At 45.5% G+C, this 22,641-nt stretch overlaps 1 protein-coding gene across 3 annotated transcripts in view; it reads left to right on the top strand.

Moving 5' to 3' along the window:
• CAPNS1 (calpain small subunit 1) overlaps positions 1 to 22,641 on the top strand; it is an 855,931-nt gene that overhangs the window by 555,338 nt on the left and 277,952 nt on the right. For all 3 annotated transcript variants that reach the window (XM_044054119.1, XM_044054033.1, XM_044054195.1), the window contains exons 7-9: positions 4,825 to 4,893; positions 4,995 to 5,073; positions 5,255 to 5,371. In XM_044054119.1, the coding sequence (XP_043910054.1) occupies positions 4,825 to 4,893; positions 4,995 to 5,073; positions 5,255 to 5,371 (265 nt within the window). The remainder of the gene's footprint in view (positions 1 to 4,824; positions 4,894 to 4,994; positions 5,074 to 5,254; positions 5,372 to 22,641) is intronic.

Here is a 22,641-nt window from a genome sequence, read left to right as displayed (position 1 = left end):
AAGGCTCAAATTCTAAACCTACCACCCTAGAAAACAAAAATGGGAAGAAACTAAGGGTAATGCTGCTCAATGCCCAGAAGTCTAAATCTCAAAATGCACGCACTCGAGGCCCTTCTCAGTATGGAGAACATCGATGTCTGTGCTGTGACTGAAACCTGGTCCAAGGCTCCTGAGAGCACCCCAGCACTATCAGGTTTTACCTCATATCATGCGTTCTGGCCCCAAAACCCGGACCACACCACAAAAGGAGGGGGTGTATCCATATTCATAAAGGATACCCACACCTCCAGGTTGGTGGCAACGCACGAAGCATCGGAAACCATCCAGGTGCAATTAACCATAGGCAAAACTGCTCTACAATTTGTAGCATGCTACAGGCCACCCTCTCAAACTCAGGAACCCCACACAGCCTTCCTGAAGACACTGGAGGGTATAAATGTATCTCCAAACACCATTATATTGGGTGACTTCAACTACCCGAATATAGACTGGGAACATTACTCAAGCCCCAACTTTCTAGCCCAAAGGTTCCTGGAGTTCATAAATTCAAATGCCATGGAACAACTAGTCACCGTTCCCACAAGAGGAGAAAATATACTAGATCTCATCATCACAAACATGGGGACAAAATGCTCCACACCGGAAGTATATCCCTTATTGGTGAGATCAGATCACAAACTAATCTCACTGGAAATCCACATCCTGCCCCCACCCCAAACAAAAAACCACAGTGAAGAACTTCTCTAAAGCAAACTTCACACTACTCAAGACTGGTGTGGTATCCTTCAAGGCCCCCGAGCCAGTGGAAACCACAACCCAAGCTGCGGAAGCCCTTACAAATGCCTTCTATGAACACCTCCAGGACTGCATGGATCAGGCAATCCCTAATAAAACCAAGACTCTTTCCACCAAGGGCAAACTTCCAGTCTGGTGGACCCCAGCCATAAACAAACTTTACAATAAGAGGAGAAAGCCGTTACATGATAGAGCAAAATCCATAAGAGAAGACACCCTTGTTCATTATTAGTAAAAAAAATACAAGCACTCATAAAATCATCCAAGGCCAACTTTGAGAGAAAAATTGCCATAGATTCAAAAGACAATCATATAAGGCCTTCTTCAGCTATGTTAGAAACCTGGGTGGAAACTCCCAGATATGCTCAGAATTAGTCCAAAATTATACAAAAATCACTGAACCCACAGACATTGCCAACATACTGGCAGACAGGTTCAGTGCAAACTTCACCCCCCTCTCCTCCCCAAAAGGAGAGATAACTATCCCAGCGGAGTGTAGCCTCCCAGACATCTCAAATGCGCAGGTGAAAGCTGCTCTCTAAAGCTAAAAACACAGCATCAATGGGACCGGATGGTGTCCCCGGCTGTGTGCTACACGAACTCAACGAGGAACTTAAACCCGCACATAAGGCAGCTGTTTAATCTTAGCCTTGCCACAGGATACGTGCCCAAGGAGTGGCGTACGGCAACTGTGGTCCCACTCCACAAAGGCGGTGCCTCTACGGACCCTGGTAATTACCGCCCCATAAGCTTAACAAGCCTGGTCTGCAAAGCTATGGAGAGGATCATAATAGAACTCATAAACAAAGACATAGGGGACTTGCAGACATTGGACCCGACCCAGTTTGGCTTAGTCAAGGGCAGATCATGCCTTTTGAACTTGGTCGACTTCTTCGAAACAGTCACCAAGGCCATTGATGAGGGAAAGGCAGTCGATACAGCCTACCTTGACCTTGCAAAAGCTTTTGACACAATACCCCACTCGGGTATTATAGAGAAACTTACCAGCTTAAATGTAAACCCATATGTCAAGATGGGTTGCAAACTGGCTAAAGGACAGAACCCACAGGGTTAGAGTTGCTGGCGCCATGTCAGACTCCAAGCCGGTCACAAGTGGTGTCCCACAGGGCTCAGTCCTTGGCCCCCTGTTGTTCGGCATCTACTTCTCAGTACAGGCAAACATAGGAGGACTATGGCTGACAAAGTTTGCAGATGACTGCAAACTGGGCGCCATAGTGGAAAGTACATCGGACACAGATATCCTTCAGAGGGGTCTCACGGAAACTGATAGCTGGTGCCAGAGCCATGGCCTGAAGTTAAATGACAAAAAATGTATGGTCATACCCTTCGGGAAAAACAAGGTAACCCCAAGCTACCATATAGGTGGCAATCCACTAAGCACAGAAGAGGTTATCAGGGACCTGGGGACCCAGGTTAACCGTGGCCTTTCTTTTGACACTCACATTGCTAAAGTGGTTAGAAAGACCTTCTACATTGCCCACCTGATCATGAAGGGATTCACATCCAGATCAAGTGAGGTCATTGTTCCCCTGTACTCTTCACTTATTAGACCAATGATCGAATACAATGCCTCATTCGGGATGTATCTCACCCGACACCTGCAGCAATTGGAGAGACCCCAAAAGTTCCTCACCAAAAGGATAAAGGGACTCCAAAATCTGTCATATGCTGCCAGACTGAAGAAACTCCAGCTCTATTCAGTCGCATACTGTCTGCTCAGAGGTGACCTGTGCCTGACATACAAGGCCATGTCCAACCCGGAATTAATGGACATGCTCCACCTCAAAAAATCCAAATCTACCAGATCCACTAGAGCAAGCGACTTAAACCTTAGCACTGATATAAATAGGACATGCTGGAGGGATAGATTTGTCACCCAGAGACTCCCTATGCTGTGGAATAAAATCCCGGTCCATGTGAGGCAGAGCACCTCGCTGGCTCTGTTCAAGAGAAATCTTGACCGGTGGCTGGGAGATCGTAGATTTACCCCGGGAATCATCTCTGTCACTGCTGGACAGAGGCACAACAAACTAATGGGCACAGTATTTTTTAACATAAGGGGTGGCGTAAGCCACAAAACTTTGGGCTAGGCTTATAAATGCCTTAGGGCAGATAGCCTAGTATAAACCTGTGTCAAACCACCATACCTGGTATTTCACAAGGATAGAGTATCTCTTAGACCAAACCCATCCTTTGTACCAAAGGTTTGTTCTAACTTTTGTTTGCAACAATCACTGGAATTACCGTTTTTTTTCCCTAAGTATACAAACAGAGCTGAGTATACCTTTCACAGCTTAGACGTGCACAGACAATTACGTTTCTATTTGGATAGGACACACCAAGCACGAAAATCAGATCAACTGTTTGTGTCCTTTTTGGACAGTAAATTGGGCAAAGCCGTCACGAAAGTCACTATTGCCAAGTGGATCAGAGACTGTATCAGTCATATATTTATCGCATTTCAAATAAGGAGCTTACAGTTCCAGTGAAAGCTCATTCTACCAGGGCTATGGCCACTTCGGCAGCCTTTCATTCCAAGCTCTCTAATGACATCTGTGCGGCTGCTACGTGGTCTTCTCTACACACCTTTATTTCTCACTACAAATTGGATGTGGCATCTAGGGGTCGAGCTTCCTTCGGTTCCACGGTTCTCCGGACCGTTTTCCAGAGCCACCCAGGAATTAGGTGCTAGGGACGCTGTCCCATCTGTAGAGAATGTAGGCGAGATAGGATCACATTACATCTTTTAGTTATGTACTTACCATAACTTTAGATGTATGGGATCCATCTCGCCTACATTCCTAATAACCCACCTTCCTTCCCCCTGCCTTGTAGGCCAGAAGAGACCGGACGATCCGAATTCAACTGTTTCCTCTCTTGAAACACCTGGCAATGTTATAACAACAGTCTATGTGTGTGTGCATGTGTGCGGACAAACAAGATCTGGGGAAGCAGTAGTGGTGCATCCTGGGATATGAGGTAACTCAACCAAGAGACTGCATTCTATTGTATAGCGGCCGAGTTGTAGTCTAGTGTCGGCTCCAAACCCATCTGTAGAGAATGTAGGCGAGATGGATCCCATACATCTAAAGTTATGGTAAGTACATAACTAAAAGTTCTAGGTTTGAGCCCTTCCTTAATCGTCTGTTCTTGTCTTTTAGCTATAGGGCATATATGGCAGCAAACCCTATCCAAGGTAATTGGGATGGAATAGAGCATTCAGGGTAGAGGGGGGAACTCAAGAGCTGGATCTGAAGTCTGGAGTATGCAGCAGAGGTGGGATCTGAGAATTGAATCGGAACCCATGGGTTGAGGAAGAAATGAAAATGGATGCCTAGCTGTGGTGAGTACATAACATTTTTTTGCGGCTCCTAAAGCTTGTGTGTATATGTAAATGTATGTAAATATGTACACATGTAGATCTCGATAATATCATTGAGAAGAACTTTGGAGATACTGTTATGGACTTGCATTCCATAAAATTGCAGAGATGTCAAGAATCAGACCCACCCTAATTAAGTGTCTCAGTGGTTGTGCAAGTATCTTGCATTTGATTGAATGCAGTGTGATGCAATTTTGTGACTGCTTCTGGGGGTGGCTGCAATACAGGTTGTGAACAGAACTACTTATGTGCATGCTTGTTCTGGCTGTAGCGCAAACTTCAGGGTGTGAGCACCTGTGATGTGGTTCCAGTGCTGCTGGTGATTTTCTGTAGTGGGTACTGTGCATCCATTATGTGCTAAGATGGCAGTAAGCCAGGCTTCACTTCCTTCTCCCAAGAAGTGCAAGGTGGCTTAAGCTTCTCACTGTTGCCCTCTTTTGCAGACTTTTATCTAAAAACTGGTTCACTTTTTGGTCCTGTGTTCTCTGGGTCACAGTCAGGGTTCCACGTTTAGTGCTGTAGCACTCAACTAGAGCCTACTGCAGTTTTCAAATATTTTTAAACAATGTAATTTTGTGTGTCTGGCATTTTAACATGTGGTTGCTTCTTAACTAACCTTTATTCAGAGTGACAGCACTGGCAAGCTGGGTTTTGTTGAATTTAAGTATCTTTGGAATAATGTTAAGGCTTGGCAGGTATGGTGTACTTTTGCCTTTGTTGCAGATACTATGTCACTTCATTTTCTTTTGTGCACATTTATGTGATGTCATGTTTATTTTTCTTTTTCTTGTAACAGTGTATATACAAGCAGTATGATACCGACAGATCTGGTGCTATATCTGCTGATGAATTACCAGCAGCGTTGCGTGCAGCAGGTGAGGATATGTGCATTGTGGAAATACATTGACCCCACATTACTTCATTTTACACTACCTGGTCCTATTTGCAAATCTCATAGCATCATTGTGCAGGTGATCTGGATTAGTGAGAGGGTAGGCTGCAAAAGTAATGTGCTGATTGCAGTCAGTGTCTGACATTCTTCTCTCTACTTTGAAGGTTTTGATCTTAACGAAGAGGTGGTGAAACTAATCACACGCAGATATTCTGATGAAAATGGAAATATAGATTTTGATAACTTTATCTGCTGCCTTGTGCGTATGGATGCTATGATCCGTAAGTATTTTAGCCTTTTTTTATTGTCAAAGAATTCTTTTGCATTATTGATAGTATGAGTCTTTGTAGCCTTTGCACCACTCTTACTTTGAAATTTGCATGTTTGACTTCTGTTCAGAAGATCTTGATGCTCTGTTTGCTTGTATGTATTGTCAGTCTGTCTGTAGCTCACTATGTTGGACTAGGTAGAAGAAAATGATTTTGTAGCAGTGACATTCAGATTTATTTTGAAGCTTAGTTGTAGAAAGGAATCTTGATACCTCAACAAAACCATCGATGGCCGTTTGTTCTTGCACATGGGTATGGAGCAGATCCATCAGCCCCGAGTCGGCCGTTTTCCAAGCTCAAGATTTTTCAGTAGCTCGAGGCACAGTACCTATCCCATGATGCTCCCTGAATAACCCCCAGATCTAGTTTGCCGCTGCAACGGATCGCAAGTCTTCAGTGTGCTCAGGCCAGTGAAGGTTTATTAAGAAGTATTTTCTACAGCCAAGTTTACTTTATATATATATATATATATATATATATATATATTTATATATATTTATATTTATTTATATATATATATTTATTTATATATTTATTTATTTATATATATATATATATATATATTTATTTATATATATATATATATATATTTATTTATATATATATATATATATTTATTTATATATTTATTTATTTATATATATATATATTTATTTATATATATATATATTTATTTATATATTTATTTATTTATATATATATATTTATTTATATATATATTTATATATATATATTTATTTATATATATATATTTATTTATATATATATATTTATTTATATATATATTTATTTATATATATATATATATTTTTTATTTATTTATTGGAGCGAGTTGCTCTTGGGCCTTGCCCTCTCTTCAGTTGGTTACATCCTTTGCTATACTTGTGCAGGGATCGGTCAGTTTTCTTCCCTATCCCACTTTTTGGCAAGATTGTTATTGGATTATTGGATTGTACTGTTGTACTTGATATTAACAGGGATCTGGTAATTGTGCTTTCTCTTGGACATGATGGCTGACCAAAAGTCCGGATTTAAAAGGTGATTGTGGTCAAAAAATGTCAATCACAGATAACCACATTTCTTGTGTTTGTTTGGGACCTCTTCATTTGCAGAAAGATTGTTCCATCTGCCACTCTTAGTGGCAGAGTTTTGTTAGAGAGACGTAGGAAACTGATCGAGGTCTCAACATTGGAGTTTCAGGAAGCTTTGGACAAGTTCGACCAGACCTCTCAAATTTTCGAAAGGGTCAGTCATCTCTGGTGTCTTCGGAGTCTAAGTCTTTGGCTCCGAGCACCTTTGTTAAGGTGCAGTCACTGGTTCCTAGGTCTTCGGGACCGTGTGCCGAACCAATGATTCGGAGCCAACCTTTGGTTTTGGAGCCGGTCTCTGAGACTTTAAAATCTCCAATACTTAGGTCTGTAGCTTCTTCGGCCCCTTCGACCCACTCTTCGAGGGTGTCTGATATTGATGTGGGCCGTGTGGTGCAGAGGCTCTTGGAGAACCTGGCATTGGCTAAACTGCTCTCTGCTTCATCCCAACTGGGTTCGAGGCCTGTTCCCGACCCATTGCCTGTGACTACTCCTCCAAGCCTACCCAGGCCTTCGGAGGCGGAAGATCTGATGGTTGTGGAACCTGTGAAGCAGAGTCCTGTTCGAGTGACTTCGGTTCCACCCACCCTGACATCTTCGGTGCCGTCCAAAGAGTCTCTGATCTGACACACTCGGTTCTGGGGGGAGAGTCGAACTGCCGCGTCAGTTCTGACACTTACCCTCGGGGCTTTGGCACAGGTGAGCTCTGCTCCGTCCTCTGGTTTGGAGCCCTCGGCCTTGGCACCTGCGAGGCCTCAGTCTTCTCTGAACCGGTGGATGTTCATCGTGCATACAGCTGCAGTCATTGCAGTCATTACAGATGGGTTATCCTGCCATCAGGTGGGTCCTCGTTCGGCCGAATTCCAAAGTCTAGGTCCGGCGTCGGTTGTTGTCGCTTCTTCCCTGACGTCAGTGTGGCAGGGGTACAAAAGAGGCAGCAGACGCCATTTTCTTCAGTCTTTATTGCCGCGCGGTGCCCAAAGCAGAGGCAGTTTGCAAGTGCTGGTTGGCCAGCTCCTGAGATTTACAAAAGTATTTCAGCCGAAGTCATCTTTAAAGCCAAGTACCCAGTTGGGGAAACTTTTCTTGCCTCAGACCGATGTCAGACAAAGTTAATAATTGCATTTCTTGTGAGAAGCAAATGCCGCATAAGGATTTCCAGTCTTTCTGTATACCTTGCTTAGGGCCCAGACCACAACGTCTCGGCCTGCCGTTTTTTGTGCTGGGTTCAACAAGCGCACTAAGCGCCGGGCCGAGTTCGCCCTTCAATATTTTGGCAAAAAAATTAATTATGTCGTTGGATACTCAGACACCAGTTTTAAGCAAAAGACGCAAAGACAAGGACCGACATCCGAGGTCTGCACAGAGTACTGAGACCACGCTTAGGCCGACTACCTGTTCTCCGGTTCTCAGCGAGACGCCTACGCAGCCCTTGACTACCGATGAAACTATTTTACCGGTGACTTCAGTACCTGAGGTAGCAGGCTCCTCTGTCTCCATTCCCACTGCAGATACCGATGCCACTCCTGGCGGGGAAACTGAAAATTTAGTCAGGCCTGCCATTTCTGAAGGCGTCTTCAGGCCTTCCACCTTCTCTATTAAATCCTTCACTAAATCTAAAGCTACCATGAAAACTAAAAAACAGGGTCCCCAGACCTCCTGTCAAGGCCCCATGCCTAAAAAGCAGATGCTTAAAATGGCTGAGGATTTGATAATTCTCATCAGGGGTTCTCAACCCTCCTGACAAAAGACCCAGATTGGAGGAAGACTACCCTTCCTCAGACCAGGCTTCTATTACCTCAGACCATTCTGAGGACCAGGATTATGCCTATTCCCCTTTCGAAGACTCTGATGCTGAGGAGTTTATTCCCCCCCCCCCCCTGAGGACTACTCTTTTGGGGAAACCCTGCATACATTGAGGGAACACTTCCACTGGGAAGGCCAAGATTACTCGGATTCCAAGAAAAGGCTCAGGGAATTTCTACTGCTCCCGCCGCATCGGCCCTTGGCTATCCCTCCTGTTTTAGATATTTTGGATGATGTGTACGCAGAAGCCAGCCTTAATCCAGATTCTTTATCTCCAGCCCCTGTTAAACCAGACAGGTATTACCGGGTTCCTGATTCTCACTAGTTCCTTTATAAAAGCCATACTGCAGACCCAGAAACAATTTCACAGGGTCCCAAGGGAATAAAGGCCTCTACTGCTAAAAACTCTCTACTTTCAGAGAGATTCCAGAGCATTAGAAAGGTGGGGGAAAAAGGTGTATACATCTGCCACTTTAACCATGAGGGCATTAAACTGTCAATTTCATATGTTGAAGTACCAACAGTTTTTGTTATCTCAGCTGAAAAGCAAAATGACAAACAGAACAACCAGATTTGAAAGAGTTGCAGGATTTGTTGCATGGAGCAGATCAAGTGGGTAAACATACCTTGCAGTGTGGTTTTGATGCTTTAGAGGCCTCATGTAAAGCTGCTGTCACGGAATCTGTTATACGTAGACATGCTTGGCTCAAAGAGCAAACCTTACCAGATCATGTCAAAGCAAAGTTATTAGATGCACCACTTCAAAAAGATGTATTGTTTGGTGTTAAAGCTGAGGAGGTACTAAAGAAAATGGAGGAAAAAGCGAAATCTATGCAAACAGTGAAAGATTTCTTGCAGGTACAACCTCCACTTTTCAGCAGAAACTGGCCTTCAAAAAATTGATCCTTTCCAGCCACGGACAGACCTCAAAGGGGCAGATACAGACGCCCAAGGGGTAGAGGACAACCTCAAGGATCTTACAGAGCTAGACAGTGGCAAGCAACCAACCCCAAGAGGTGGAGAAGATGGATCACAGTCATTTAGGAAACAGACACAATGACTTCCCCCTATGCCTGCCAAACAAAGCTTTAATGACAGCACCTTTGGGCGGAAAACTGGCATTATTTTAAAAAAACTGGCACATTGTTGCAAAAGACAAATGGATTCTGGACATTATAGACGGAGGCTACAGGTTCCACTTTCACACCCTTCCAAAAATGAGAAGCTTGCCAAACCTGCCACAAAATCAAAGGGCAGAGGCACAAAGACAAATTTCCGCTCTCATGGATATGAAAGCGATTCAAGAGGTACCTGCAAAAGAACAAGGTCAAGGTTTTTATTCCAGGCTATTCCTGGTACCAAGGAAAGACAGATTGGAGACCCATCTTAGACCTATCCATCCTAAACACATCTACAGGTGCCAAAATTCATGATGCTCACATTACAGCAGCTTCTTCCCATGCTGGGCAAGGAGTCTTGGCTGGTAACATTGGACCTCAAGGAGGCATGCCTGCATGTCCCTATCAGACAAGATTGCAGAAGATACCTCAGATTTCTTGCAGGTTCAACCCATTACCAGTTCTCTGCATTGCCCTTTGGCTTATCTACTGCGCCCAGAGTGTTTACGAAATGCCTGGCATCAGTAATTGCCTTCTGCAGACAACAAGGAATACAAATCTACCCATATCTGGACGACTGCCTGATCCAAGCGGACAGCAAGGACATTCTACTGCAGCATCTGGGGTTTGTGATAAAACTGTTGAACTACCTGGGATACACAGTGAACAAAAAGAAATCAAAACTAATACCTTCAACAGATAATTTTCCTGGGTGCCAGCTTAAATACAACCACCCAGATGGCCTACCTCACGCCAGACAAACAAGGGCAACTGTCTCAATACTTCAACAAAATGGCAACTTTCACCAGACTAACTGCAAGGAAAGTCCTGCAGGCTCTGGGATTCATGGCATCTTGCATCCTACTAATCCCATGTGCAAAGCTGCATATGAGGAAACTACAATGGTACCTAAAAAACTTATGGTCTCAACACAGCCACAGCTTGGAAACAATTATACCACTCATTCCATGCCTTCAAAAGGAATTTTTGTGGTGGGCTCAAGCATGCCAAAGAAACGCAGGTCTCCCTTTCTGTGTACCTCAAGCAACTCAAATCATCACAACGGACACCTCAGACTACGCCTGGGGAGCACACATGGCAGATCAGTGCATTCAGGGAAAATGGTCCCAAGAAGAGAAGCACCTACACATCAACCAAAATGAGATGCTAGCCGTGTAAAATGCTCTTATGACCTTCAAAGACCTACTGCATCCAGGCCAGCTATTGATGAGGACAGACAACACCACAGTCATGTGGTACATAAACAGGGAGGAACTCATTCATATACCCCCTGTGCAGGCAAGCCATGACCCTATGGAACACAGCACTGGAATTGCAAATTCAACTACAGGCACAATTCCTGCCAGGGAAGGAAAACACACTGGCGGACAACTTAAGCAGAAATATGACAGACCCACACGAATGGAAGTTGCATCCTCAAGTTTTCTCAAAAATAACTCTGGCATGGGGACAGCCAGACATAGATCTATTTGCTACCCACAGAAATTACCAGTTTTTTTGTCAAGGACCTATCACCACAGGCCTGGAAAGTGGACGCACTCTTTCAATTGGACAACATTGACAGTCTATGCCTTCCCACCTCTTCCTCTACTGACCAAAGTTCTATTAAAAGCCAGAACAGAGAGGCCACAAATGCTTCTCATTGCTCCAGACCAGCCACGACAACACTGGTATCCTCTCCTAAAGAGCCTGACACACTCCCCACCATGGATCGTACCTCTAGTCCCTCTTCTGTTGTCCCAGCACAACTACAAAACCCTTCACAGCCAGCTCAAAGCCCTAAATCTAGCTGCATGGAGAATACCTTAATTTCCCAACAGACTCTCCTCTCCAAGGAGGTGCAGGATGTCATCTTGGAGGCCAGAAGACCCTCTACTAGAAAAGCCTACTCCGCCAAATGGAAACTATTTTGTTCCTGGAATCAAGAAAAGGGCCAGAATCCTTGGGTAATAAATATACCTCAAATTTTACAGTACCTAGCTGAGATGTTAAACAGTGGCCTTTCCTTCTCCATCAAGATCCACGCTTCAGCCATTTCTGCACAATACAATACAGATCCTCCTTTATTCTCACATCCTCTAAGGCAGTTCCTCAGAGGGGAAAAAAATATACAACCCCCACAGAAACCACCAGTCCCAGCTTGGGACCCCAACTTCGTATTGGAAAAGCTGACCCTGCCTCCCTTGAGCCGGCTTCAACAGAGCTACAATACTTCTTCCTTCTGGCTATTACCTCAGCACGCAGGGTTTCGGAACTACAGGCCCTCATGGCTGTGCAACCATTCATCATTTTCCATCAGGACAGAGTTTCCTTACGAACCAACCCTACCTTCATGCCAAAGGTAGTATCCAGTGTAGCTTTGAATCAGCCTATTCATTTACCTACCTTTTATCCAAATCCACAGAACAAAGGGGAAGAGATTACTACATTCCTTGGACATTCACAGACAACTTCGTTATTACTTGGACAGAACAAAGCCATTCAGAAAATCTGAGCAGCTCTTTGTGTCCTATGCTACAGGTGCTCAAGGAAAGGCTATTTCCAAACAGACAATTTCAAAATGGATAGCCCACTGCATACGTTTTTGTTACTCATTTCATGGAAAATCTGTGCCTGTATACATCAGATCCCACTCCACCAGGGCTACAGCTACTTCTGCAGCTTTCCTCAGGGGGGTCCCTACCAAGGACATTTTGGAAGCAGCTACTTGGGAGTTCAGTGCACACTTTCTCCAAGCACTACCACCTTCCACTATACTCAAAATCTAGAGCGGGCTTTGCCACAGCAGTCCTGCAGGGCATCCTCGCCCCTCCTAGTTCCACTTAGTGCCTACCACCCTTACTTAGCTTTGGGATTCTACCCATCTGTAATGACTGCAGCTGTATGCACGATGAACATAGTAAAGTTTTGTACCTACCATAAATGTAGATGTTAGAGTGCTCATACAGCTGCGGTCCAGGTTACCCTCCCACCATCCCCTCTTAGGACAGGCCTTATGACCAACACCTTTATCATACAACCTATTTGGGGTATTCTTTTATGGTGTATTTGCTTGCAACTACTGTTTTTGATTTATCTACATTGCATGTTTGCATAATATGTTTTGCCTTCCTTCTGGGGGCACCTGACATCTGGGGCAAGAAAAACTGAAGAAAATGGCGTCTGCTGCCTCTTTTATACCCCTGTCGCACTGACGTCGGGGAAGAAGCGACGACAACCGACGCCGGACCTAGACTTTGGAATTCGGCCGACCGAGGACCCGCCTGATGGCAGGATAACCCATCTGCAATGACTGCAATGACTGCAGCTGTATGAGCACTCTAACATCTACATTTATGGTAGGTACAAAACTGTACTTTTCCTCGGGCCGAGACTCCGGGGCATTTGATGCCATGAGGAGGGTGTTGTCTGTTCAGACCCACACTACAGGTCTCTTCTCTTCCTCCCTGAAGATGCCGAGTTCTGCCTCTTCTTTCTAAAGCACCTACTAAGCGACGAGACCCAGAGCCTCCGGTATACCCTTTGGGTGAACCCTACTCTACTGAAACTTCACCAGCCGCCCCCACTGATGAAGTTCCCAGAAAGAGACTCTGCCAGAGGAGGCATTTGGATTCCCCTCAGGAATCCTTGACATCAGACAGACTTGGGGGAATCGGAAGGATACGTACTACCACATCAGAATGGCCAGACCACCAGAAGTCACCTGCGATGTTCATCGTGCATACAGCTGCAGTCATAACGGATGGGTTCTCCTGCCGTCAGGCGGGTCCTCGGTCGGCCGAATTCCAAAGTCTAGGTCCTGCGTCGGTTGTCGTCGCTTCTTCCCTGACGTCAGTGCGACAGGGGTATAAAGGAACCAGCCAACGCCATTTTCTTCAGTCTTTCTTGCCGCATGGTGCCCGAAGCAGAAGCAGTTCGCAAGTGCCGGTCGGCCAGCTCCTGAGAGTACGAAAATTTGGAAACCGAAGTCTTCTTAAAAGCTAAGTACCCCGTTGGGGAAACTTTTCTTGCCTCAGACCGATGTCAGACAAAGTTAATAATTGTATTTCTTGTGGGAAGCAAATACCGCATAAGGATTTCCATTCCCTCTGTATGCATTTAGGCCCAGACCACGACGTCTCGGTCTGTCGCTTTTGTGCTACATTCAACAAACGCACTATTAAGCGTCGGGTGGAGTTCGCCCAGCATTGTTTTGGGAAAGCATTTAACTATATTATGTCGTCGGATACTCCGACTCTGTCTAAACGCAAAGATAAGGACCGACACACGAGGTCCGCGGCCTCTACCGACACCACGTCAAAGCTGACTACACGTGGTCCAGTTCTCAGCGAGGCGCCTACGCAGCCCCTGACTACAGACGACACTTCTTTGATGGTGTCTCTTGTGCCCGAGGTCGCAGGCTCCTCGGCCCACAACCAGACTACAGATACCGAAGCCACTCTTGGCGTTGAAACTCAGAATGTGGACAGGTCCACCTCCACTCAAGATGTCTTCAGACCTTCCTCTTCTTTCTCCATCAAGGCTTTCACTAAGTCTAAAGCAGCCATGCACTCTAAGAGACCAGCTACACAGGGCACATCTCCAGGCCCCATGCCTAAGAAACAGATGCTTAAAATGGCTGAGGATTTAATTACTCTTATCAGAGGTTCTCAGCCCCCACCGGACAAAAGGCCCAGAGTGGAGGAAGATTCCCCCCCTCTGATCAGGGCTCCATTATTTCAGAGCACTCTGATCAGGAACATTCTTACTCCCCTTTTGAAGACTCTGATGTGGAGGAGTCCATCCCTTCTGTATTCCCCCCTGAGGATTACTCATTTGGGGAAACTTTGCATACCTTAAGGGAACACTTCCACTGGGAAGGCCAAGATTATTCAGATTCCAAGAAAAGGCTTGGGGAATTTCTCTTGCTACCTCAGCACAGGCCTCTGGCTATACCTCCTGTCTTGGACATCCTAGATTGTTTACTCGGAGGCCTGCCTTAACCCGCACACTCTACCTCCAGCTCCAGTTAAGCCTGACAGGTACTACAGGGTTCCTGACTCGCACCAATTTCCATACAAAAGCCATGCTGTTGACCCAGAAACCATCTCACAGGGCCCCAAGGGAGTTAAGGCCTCCATTGCTAAACATCCATTACCTTCCGAGAGAGATTCCAGATCCTTAGAGGTATATACCTCTGCTACATTAACCATGAGGGCCTTAAACTGTCAGTTTCATATGTTAAAATACCAACAGTTTTTGTTATCACAATTGAAAAGTAAAATGTCACAACCTGAACAACCAGACTTGAAGGAGTTGCAGGATTTGATGCATAGTGCAGAACAAGTGGGTAAGCATACCTTACAATGTGGTTTTGATGCTCTAGAGGCCTCATGTAGAGCTACAGGATCAGTCATATGTAGGCATGCCTGGCTCAAGGAACAAGCCTTGCCTGATCATGTCAAAGCTAAATTACTAGATGCCCCTCTTCAAAAGGATGTACTATTTGTTGCTAATGCTGAGGAGGTATTAAGGAAAATGGAGGAAAAGGCTAAATCAATGCAAACTGTGAAAGATTTTCTACAGGTACAACCCCCATGTTTTAGTAGAAATTGGCCTTCCAAAAACTGATCCTTTCCTGCCACGGACAGACCCCAAAGAGGCAGATACAAGCGCCAGAGGACAATCCCAAGGATCGTTTAGAGGCAGACAATGGCAAGCTCCTACACAGAGGTGGTGAGGATAACTCGCAATCTTTCAGAAAGCAAACCCAATGACTTCCCCTTTGCATGCCAACCAAGTCTCAAATGGCAGCCCCCTTAGGAGGAAAGCTGGCATTATTTTCAAAAAATTGGCATAGTCACAAAGGACAAATGGATCCTGGACATTATAAACAGAGGCTACAAATTCCATTTTCACACCCTTCCAAAAATGAGGCATGCCAAACCTGCCACACAATCAAAGGGCAGAGGCACAAAGGCAAATTACAGATCTCATAAACATGAAAGCTATTCAAGAGGTACCTACGCACGAACAAGGCCAAGGTTTTTATTCCAGGCTATTTCTGGTACCAAGGAAGGGAAAAGATTGGAGACCTATTTTGGACCTATCCATCCTAAACACATTTCTACTCGTACCAAAATTCAAGATGCTAACTCTACAGCAACTTCTTCCCATGCTGGGCAAGGAGTCTTGGCTGGTAACATTGGACCTCAAGGAGGCATACCTGCATGTCCCAATCAGACAAAATTGCAGAAGGTACCTCAGATTTCTTGCAGGTTCAACTCATTATCAATTCTCTGCATTGCCCTTTGGCTTATCTACTGCGCCCAGAGTATTCACGAAATGCCTGGCATCAGTAATTGCCTACTGCAGACTTCAAGGGATACAAATATACCCCTATTTGGACGACTGCCTGATCCAAGTGGACAGCAAGCACATTCTTCTGAAACATCTGTCTTATGTAATAATGTTGAACTCTCTGGGATACACAGTCAACAAAAAGAAATCAAGGCTAATACCCTCTCTGAAGATAATTTTCCTGGGTGCCAATTTGGACAAACACTCAGATGGGCCTACCTCACGCCAGAGAAGCAGGGGCAACTAATTCAATACTTCAGAACACTAGCAAATTGCACCAGGCTGACTGCAAGGAAAATACTGCAGGCTCTGGGATTCATGGCATCCTGCATCTTACTAATCCCATGTGCAAAGCTGCATATGAGGAAACTACAATGGTACCTGAAAAACATATGGTCTCAACACCGCCACAGTTTGGAAACAATAATACCACTAATTCCATGTCTTCAAAAGGAATTTCTGTGGTGGGCTCAAGCATGTCAAACACAGGTCTTCCATTCAGCAAGCCTCAAGCAAGTCAAGTCATCACAACAGACGTCTCTGACTACGCCTGGGGGGCGTACATGACAGATCGGTGCATTCAGGGCAAATGGTCCCAAAAAGAAAAGCACCTTCACATCAATCAAAAAGAAAATGCTAGCAGTAATAAATGCTATTATAGCTTTCAAGGACCTTCTACAACCAGGTCAACTATTGATAAGAACGGACAACACCACAGTTATGTGGTACATAAACAGGGAGGCACACATTCTTACTCCCTGTGCAGACTGGCCATGTCACTTTGGAACATGGCCATGGACTTGCAAATGGAATTACAAGCACAGTACTTGCCAGGCAAGGAAAACACGCTGGCAGACAACCTAAGCAGGAATATGACATATCCACACGAATGGAAATTACATCCAAAAGTTTTTACAGAAATAATCCAAGAATGGGGAAGGCCAGACATAGATCTCTTTGACTCCCACAAAAATAATCAATTGACAAAATTCTGCTCAAGGATTTTCCATCCAAAGACCTGGAGAGTGGACGCTCTCTCTTTCAGTTGGACATCAATGACAGTTTGCCTTCCCACCTCTTCCTCTGCTGCCCAAAGTTCTATTGAAAACCAGAGCAGACAGACCAAAGATGATTCTCATTGCTCCAGACTGGCCAAGACAACACTGGTACCCACTCCTGAGGAGTCTGACATATTCCCCACCATGGACCCTGCCTCTAATGACTCTTCTGACTCAGCACAGCTTCAAAACTCTTCACAGCCAGCTAAAAACACTCAATCTAGCCGCATGGAAGATTCCTTAGCACCACAACAGGCCCTACTCTCCAAGGAGGTGCAGGATGTCATTTTGGAGGCCAGAAGGCCATCAACTAGAAAAGCTTACTCCGCAAAAGGGAAACTGTTTTGTGTCTGGAATGAGAAATAGGGCCAGGATCCTGGAAAACTGAATTTACCTCAAATACTACAATATTTGGCTGAGCTGCTAAGCAGTGGACTTTCATTCTCCTCCATCAAAATCCATGCCTCAGCCATTTCTGCAGAATGCAACACTGATCCACCTTTATTCTCTCACCCTCTCAAGACAGTTCCTCAGAGGGGCTAAGAATTTAAGACCTCCAAGGAAACGACCAATACCTGCTTGGGATCTTAATTTCATTCTGGAAAAACTGACCTTGCCTCCCTTTGAGCCAGCTGCCTCATCAGATTAGCAATATTTGTCCTGGAAAACAGCTTTCCTTCTGGCTATCACCTCGGCTCGTAGAGTTTCAGGACTACAGGCTCTCATGGCTGTCCAGCCTTTTGTCATCTTCCATCAGGACAGAGTTTCCTTACGAACCAACCCGTCCTTTATGCCTAAAGTGGTATCCAGGGTAGCTTTAAATCAGGCCATACATTTACCTACTTTTTATCCTAATCCTCAAAACAAAGGGGAGAGATTACTACATTCCTTGGACATCCACAGACAACTGCGTTATTTGGACAGAACAAAGCCTTTCAGAAAATCAGAACAGCTCTGTGTCTCCTATGCGGTAGGAGCTCAAGGAAAGCCAATCTCCAAACAGACAGTCTCAAAATGGATAGCCCTCTGCATACGCTTTTGCTATTCCTTTCATGGCAAAACTGTACCTACAGGCATTAGGACTCATTCCACCAGGGCCACAGCCACCTCTGCAGCCTTCCTCAGAGGAGTTCCTACCAAGGATATTTTGGAAGCAGCCACTTGGAGTTCTGTGCATACCTTCTCCAAGCACTACAACCTACCATTATACTCCAAATCTAGAGCAAGCTTTGCCACTGCAGTCTTGCAGGGCATTTTGTTTCCTCCTAGATGTCCTTCAAGGATGCATCTGCAGTCCTTACAAATGGGTTGTCCTGTCGTCAGGCAGCCCTTCGGTCGGCCGGATTCCAAAGTCTGGGTCTGGCCTCTGCTGGTGTCGCACTTCACCCGACTTCATAGCTGCAGTTCTTCGGGTATAAAGGCATCAGCCGACGCCATTTTCCTCAGTCTTTCTTGCCGCGTGGCGCCCGAAGCAGAAGCTGTTCGCAAGTGCCGGTCGGTCAGCCAGAGATTGCTACTACCGAAGACTTCTAAAAAGCTAAGTACCCCGTTGGGGACTCTTTCTTGCCTCAGCCGATGTCAGAAAAAGTGAATAACTGTTTAACTTGTGGGAAACAAATACCTCAAAGATTTCCACTCGTACTGCTTACCTTGTTTAGGCCCAGACCACGACGTAGCAGCTTGTCTAGCCTGTGCTTTTAACCGACGGACGCTTAGACGTCTGCTGAATTTGCTGAGGAGTTTTTCGGCTCCGATTTCGCTTACATTATGCCGTCGGATCCTCCGACTACGCAAATATCTAAAAAGCGCAACGAAAAGGACCGACACTCGCGGTCCGAGGTTTCTGCCGAAACCGCGGTTAAGCCAACCGCGAGTGTCTCTGTTTCGGCTGAAACCGAGCACACGGTTCTTCAGCTGAAAACTTACCTCCAGCCGAGGCCACATCCAACCTGGTGGAATCAGCTTCTGAATTACCACCTCCTGCAGGTTCCCAGGAATTATCTGATACTTTACCCTTGGATGTTTCAACCCCTGCACGTGGAGCTGCTAGGCCACCTGCAACCATGTCGATTAAGGCCTTTGCCAGGGCTAAAGCAGCTAAATCTACTAAATCTGTGCCTGCTAAGACCCCCTCTCACAGGCCTAGCTCTAGTTCACAAATGCTTAGTTTAGCAGAGGATCTCATTTCTTTGATCCGGGGATCCCAACCTCACCCAGACAGGGCCTCACCCACCTCCAGAGAAGAGGCCTAGAGCAGAGCCCCCTGAGCCAGTTTCTACAGATGACTCCTCTGATTCAGATAATACAAACCCTCCAGAGGGCCCTTTCTCCCCTTATGAAGACTCTGATGCTGAAGAGTCCATTCCTTCTGCCTCTCCGCCTGAGGAATTTTCCTTTGGGGAAACCTTGCATGCTATGAGGGAACAATTTCAGTGGCAGGGCCAGGATTTTTCAGACTCCAGAAAAAGGCTTAGAACCTTTCTGCATTTACCACAGCATAGGCCTTTAGCCATCCCTCCAGTCCTCTCTGTTGTGGATGATGCATTTAATGATGCTTGTACTGCTCCTGATTCACTACCTCCGGCCCCTGCTAAGCCCGATAGGTACTACAGGGTCCCGGACACACATCATCACTTAGTTTCGGGATCTGCAAAAGGAGCCTTATACATCTCCCAGGGTCCTAAGGCTGTAGCAGCTACCTCTGCCAAGAACCCCCTCCCCTCTGAAAGGGAATCCAGGTCCTTAGAGAGATGGGGTAAAAAAGTTTACACTTCTGCTACTCTTTCAGCTAGGGCCTTGAACTGTCAATTCCATATGATCCAGTATCAGGAATTTATGTTAGACCAGTTAACTAAAAAACTGTCCTCGGATGAACCATTAGACAAAAAATCTATTCAGGAAATGGTACATAATATACAGCAGGTCAGTAATCATTCCTTAAAATGCGGCTATGATGCACTGGAAGCTTCCTTTAGATCAGCCATGACTGGCACAGTGATCAGAAGACATGCATGGTTAAAAGAGCAGGCCTTACCAGACCATGTCAAATCAAAGCTACTAGATGCTCCCACGGACAAGATCAATTTGTTTGGCTCTCCTGCACAACAGGTGCTGAAGAAGATGGAAGAGAAGGCAAAATCTGTCCAGACAGTGAAAGATTTCTTACAGGTTCAACCTCCAAGGTTTAGCAGGAATTGACCCTCCAAAAATTGGTCCTTTCCAGACACCTCCAGAGCTCAGAGAGGCAGAAATAGGCGCTCAAGAGGCAGAGGTCAATCCAGAGGTGCCTACAGGGGACGTCGGTGGCAGGCTAACAACCAGCCAGGTACAGCCACAGATACAGACACCACCACTACTACAGGACAATCACAGTGACTTGGCTCTGGCACCACCTACCAGGGAACAACTAGAAGCACCCTTAGGCGGGAAGCTAGCCTTATTTTCAGTAAACTGGCATTACATCACAAGAGACAAGTGGATTTTGCAGACAATAGACCAAGGTTACAGGTTTCACTTCCATACCCTACCAAGGAAGAGAGGAATGCCAAACCTACCTCCAAATCAAAAGGCAGAAGCTCTAAAAGAAATAACTCACTAAGGATGAGAGCTGTAGAAAGGGTACCATCTATGGAACAAGGACAGGGATTTTACTCCAGACTCTTCCTGGTACCAAGAAAAGAAAACCAGTGGAGACCTATTCTCGACCTGTCCGCTTTAAACACATTTCTCATTGTCCCAAAATTCAAAATGCTGACCCTACAGCAGCTTCTTCCCATGTTGGGCAAGGAGTCTTGGCTGGTAACTCTAGATTTCAAGGAGGCATACCTGCACGTCCCCATACGACCAAATTGCAGAAGATACCTCAGATTTCTTGCAGGATCAGAGCATTATCAATTCTCAGCATTGCCCTTTGGCTTATCTACTGCGCCCAGTGTGTTCACGAAATGCCTGGCATCAGTAATTGCTCATTGCAGGCTTCAAGGAATCCAAATCTACCCTTACCTGGACGACTGCCTGCTGCAAGCGGACAACAAAAACAAGTTAACAGAAGACTTGAAAAGGGTCATTTATCTACTGCAAGCCCTGGGATACACAGTCAACATAAAAAAGTCAAGGTTGATACCATCCCAAAGGATAACCTTTTTGGGTGCAGAGCTGGACACATCAAAACAAATGGCATTCCTAGCAGTAGAAAAACAGGAGCAACTCCCTCTCTACTTCTTGGCATTAACAAAACAAAACCAGCTAACAGCAAGAAAAGTCCTGCAAGCCTTGGGTTTCATGGCATCCTGCATAATATTGGTTCCACATGCCAGACTGCATATGAGGAAGTTACAGTGGTACCCAAGGAATTTATGGTCTCAGCACAAGCACAGCCTAGAAACTCAAATTTTTCCTTCCAATTTCCAAATTTTACAGGGTCCATTTTCCCCTAAAAAAACAAAGGGGAAATGCCAGGGGGAAAAAGGGGTTGGGGAAAGGTCCCTCCCCGCCCGGGCCCCACCCCCCCTAGGGGAAAAAAAACTTTGGCCCCCACCCAAAGGGCCCCGGGGCCCCACCCAAACCCTTTTATAAATTTTTCGGGCCCTGTTAAAAAGACCTTCCCGGGGGACCCCCCAAAAAATTCCATTTGGGGGGGGGGCCCCAAACAAATAATCAAAGGGGGTTAAAGGAAAAGACAGAATTTCCCCCCTTTTGGGCCAGAAAAAACCAAGGAAAATTCGATTCCCCTTAAACCAAAACCCCCATTTAAAGCTTTTCCCGGCAAATTTGGGGGCTTTAGAAAAGGGCCCCCCCCCCTAAAAAAACCTTTGAAAACCCAACCGAAAAAACTTAAACGGGCCCGGTTATTTTAAAGGTTAAATGTGGCCCGGGAACCCCCTTCCCCTTGGTCCATTCCCAAAAAGGGTTCCCAAAAAACCCCCAATTGGTTAGGGAAATTTCATTTTAAGGGTTTTTAAATCAAACCCCGGGTGCCCCCCGGGGAAAAGGGGGGAGTGGGTAAAAAAGGGGTTTAGGAAAAAGGGGGGCCTTTTTAAAAAACATCAACCAAACCCCCAAAAAAAACCCTTTTTGGTTTCCCTGAACCCCCCAAAAAAGGGGGGGGTTTTCCAACCCCGCCCCCTTGAATTTAAAACCCTTTGGGGTTTAAAAATTTTTCCCCCCTTTCCCCCAACGGGGCCCCAAACTCAAGCCCCTTTTTCCAGTAATTTTTCCCCCATTGGGGGGCCCAGGTACTGGGCCCCAAAACCCCCTTTTGGGCCCGTAAAAAATTTATTGAATTTTCCAGGGGGTTTTGGAGAAAAGATGGGCCCCAAAAAAGGGGAAAATTCCCCCCCTTTCCCCAATTTCCCTTAAAAAGTTTCAAAAAAAAAATTTTTTTTTAAAAATTTTTAAAAAAAAAGGGGCCCGAAACCCCGGGGGGGTGGAACAATTTATTAAAAAAGGGACAAATGAAAAGGTTTTTGTTAACCAATTTCTCAAAAAAAAATTTGTCAGTCCCGGTTTTGCCCCGACCTCCTTGGCAACCCCCAAATTTGGGTTTTTTTTTTCCCCCCTGGCCTTTATGCCTTCCCCCCACTGATTCCCCGATTCTGTACAAAGGGCTTTAAAGGGCAGTTATTCTGATATTTTTGGGAAAATTTTTCCCAGATTACCTTAAGGGGAAAACCCCCGGGGGCACAAAACCCTACAATTTTTTTCCAAAATTTTTATTTGATTGTTTTCCCCCCCATCCTGCCAATGGGGGGGGAAAAAAGGAAATTTTTGGTTTTTAAACAAGCCCCCAAGGT

Source organism: Protopterus annectens, chromosome 1.part0 (assembly GCF_019279795.1).
Source record: "Protopterus annectens isolate FY-2018-M chromosome 1.part0, PAN1.0, whole genome shotgun sequence".
NCBI lineage: Eukaryota > Metazoa > Chordata > Ceratodontiformes > Protopteridae > Protopterus > Protopterus annectens.
Note: the sequence above shows the minus strand (reverse complement) of the source record. Positions and strands in the feature narration are given on the sequence as shown.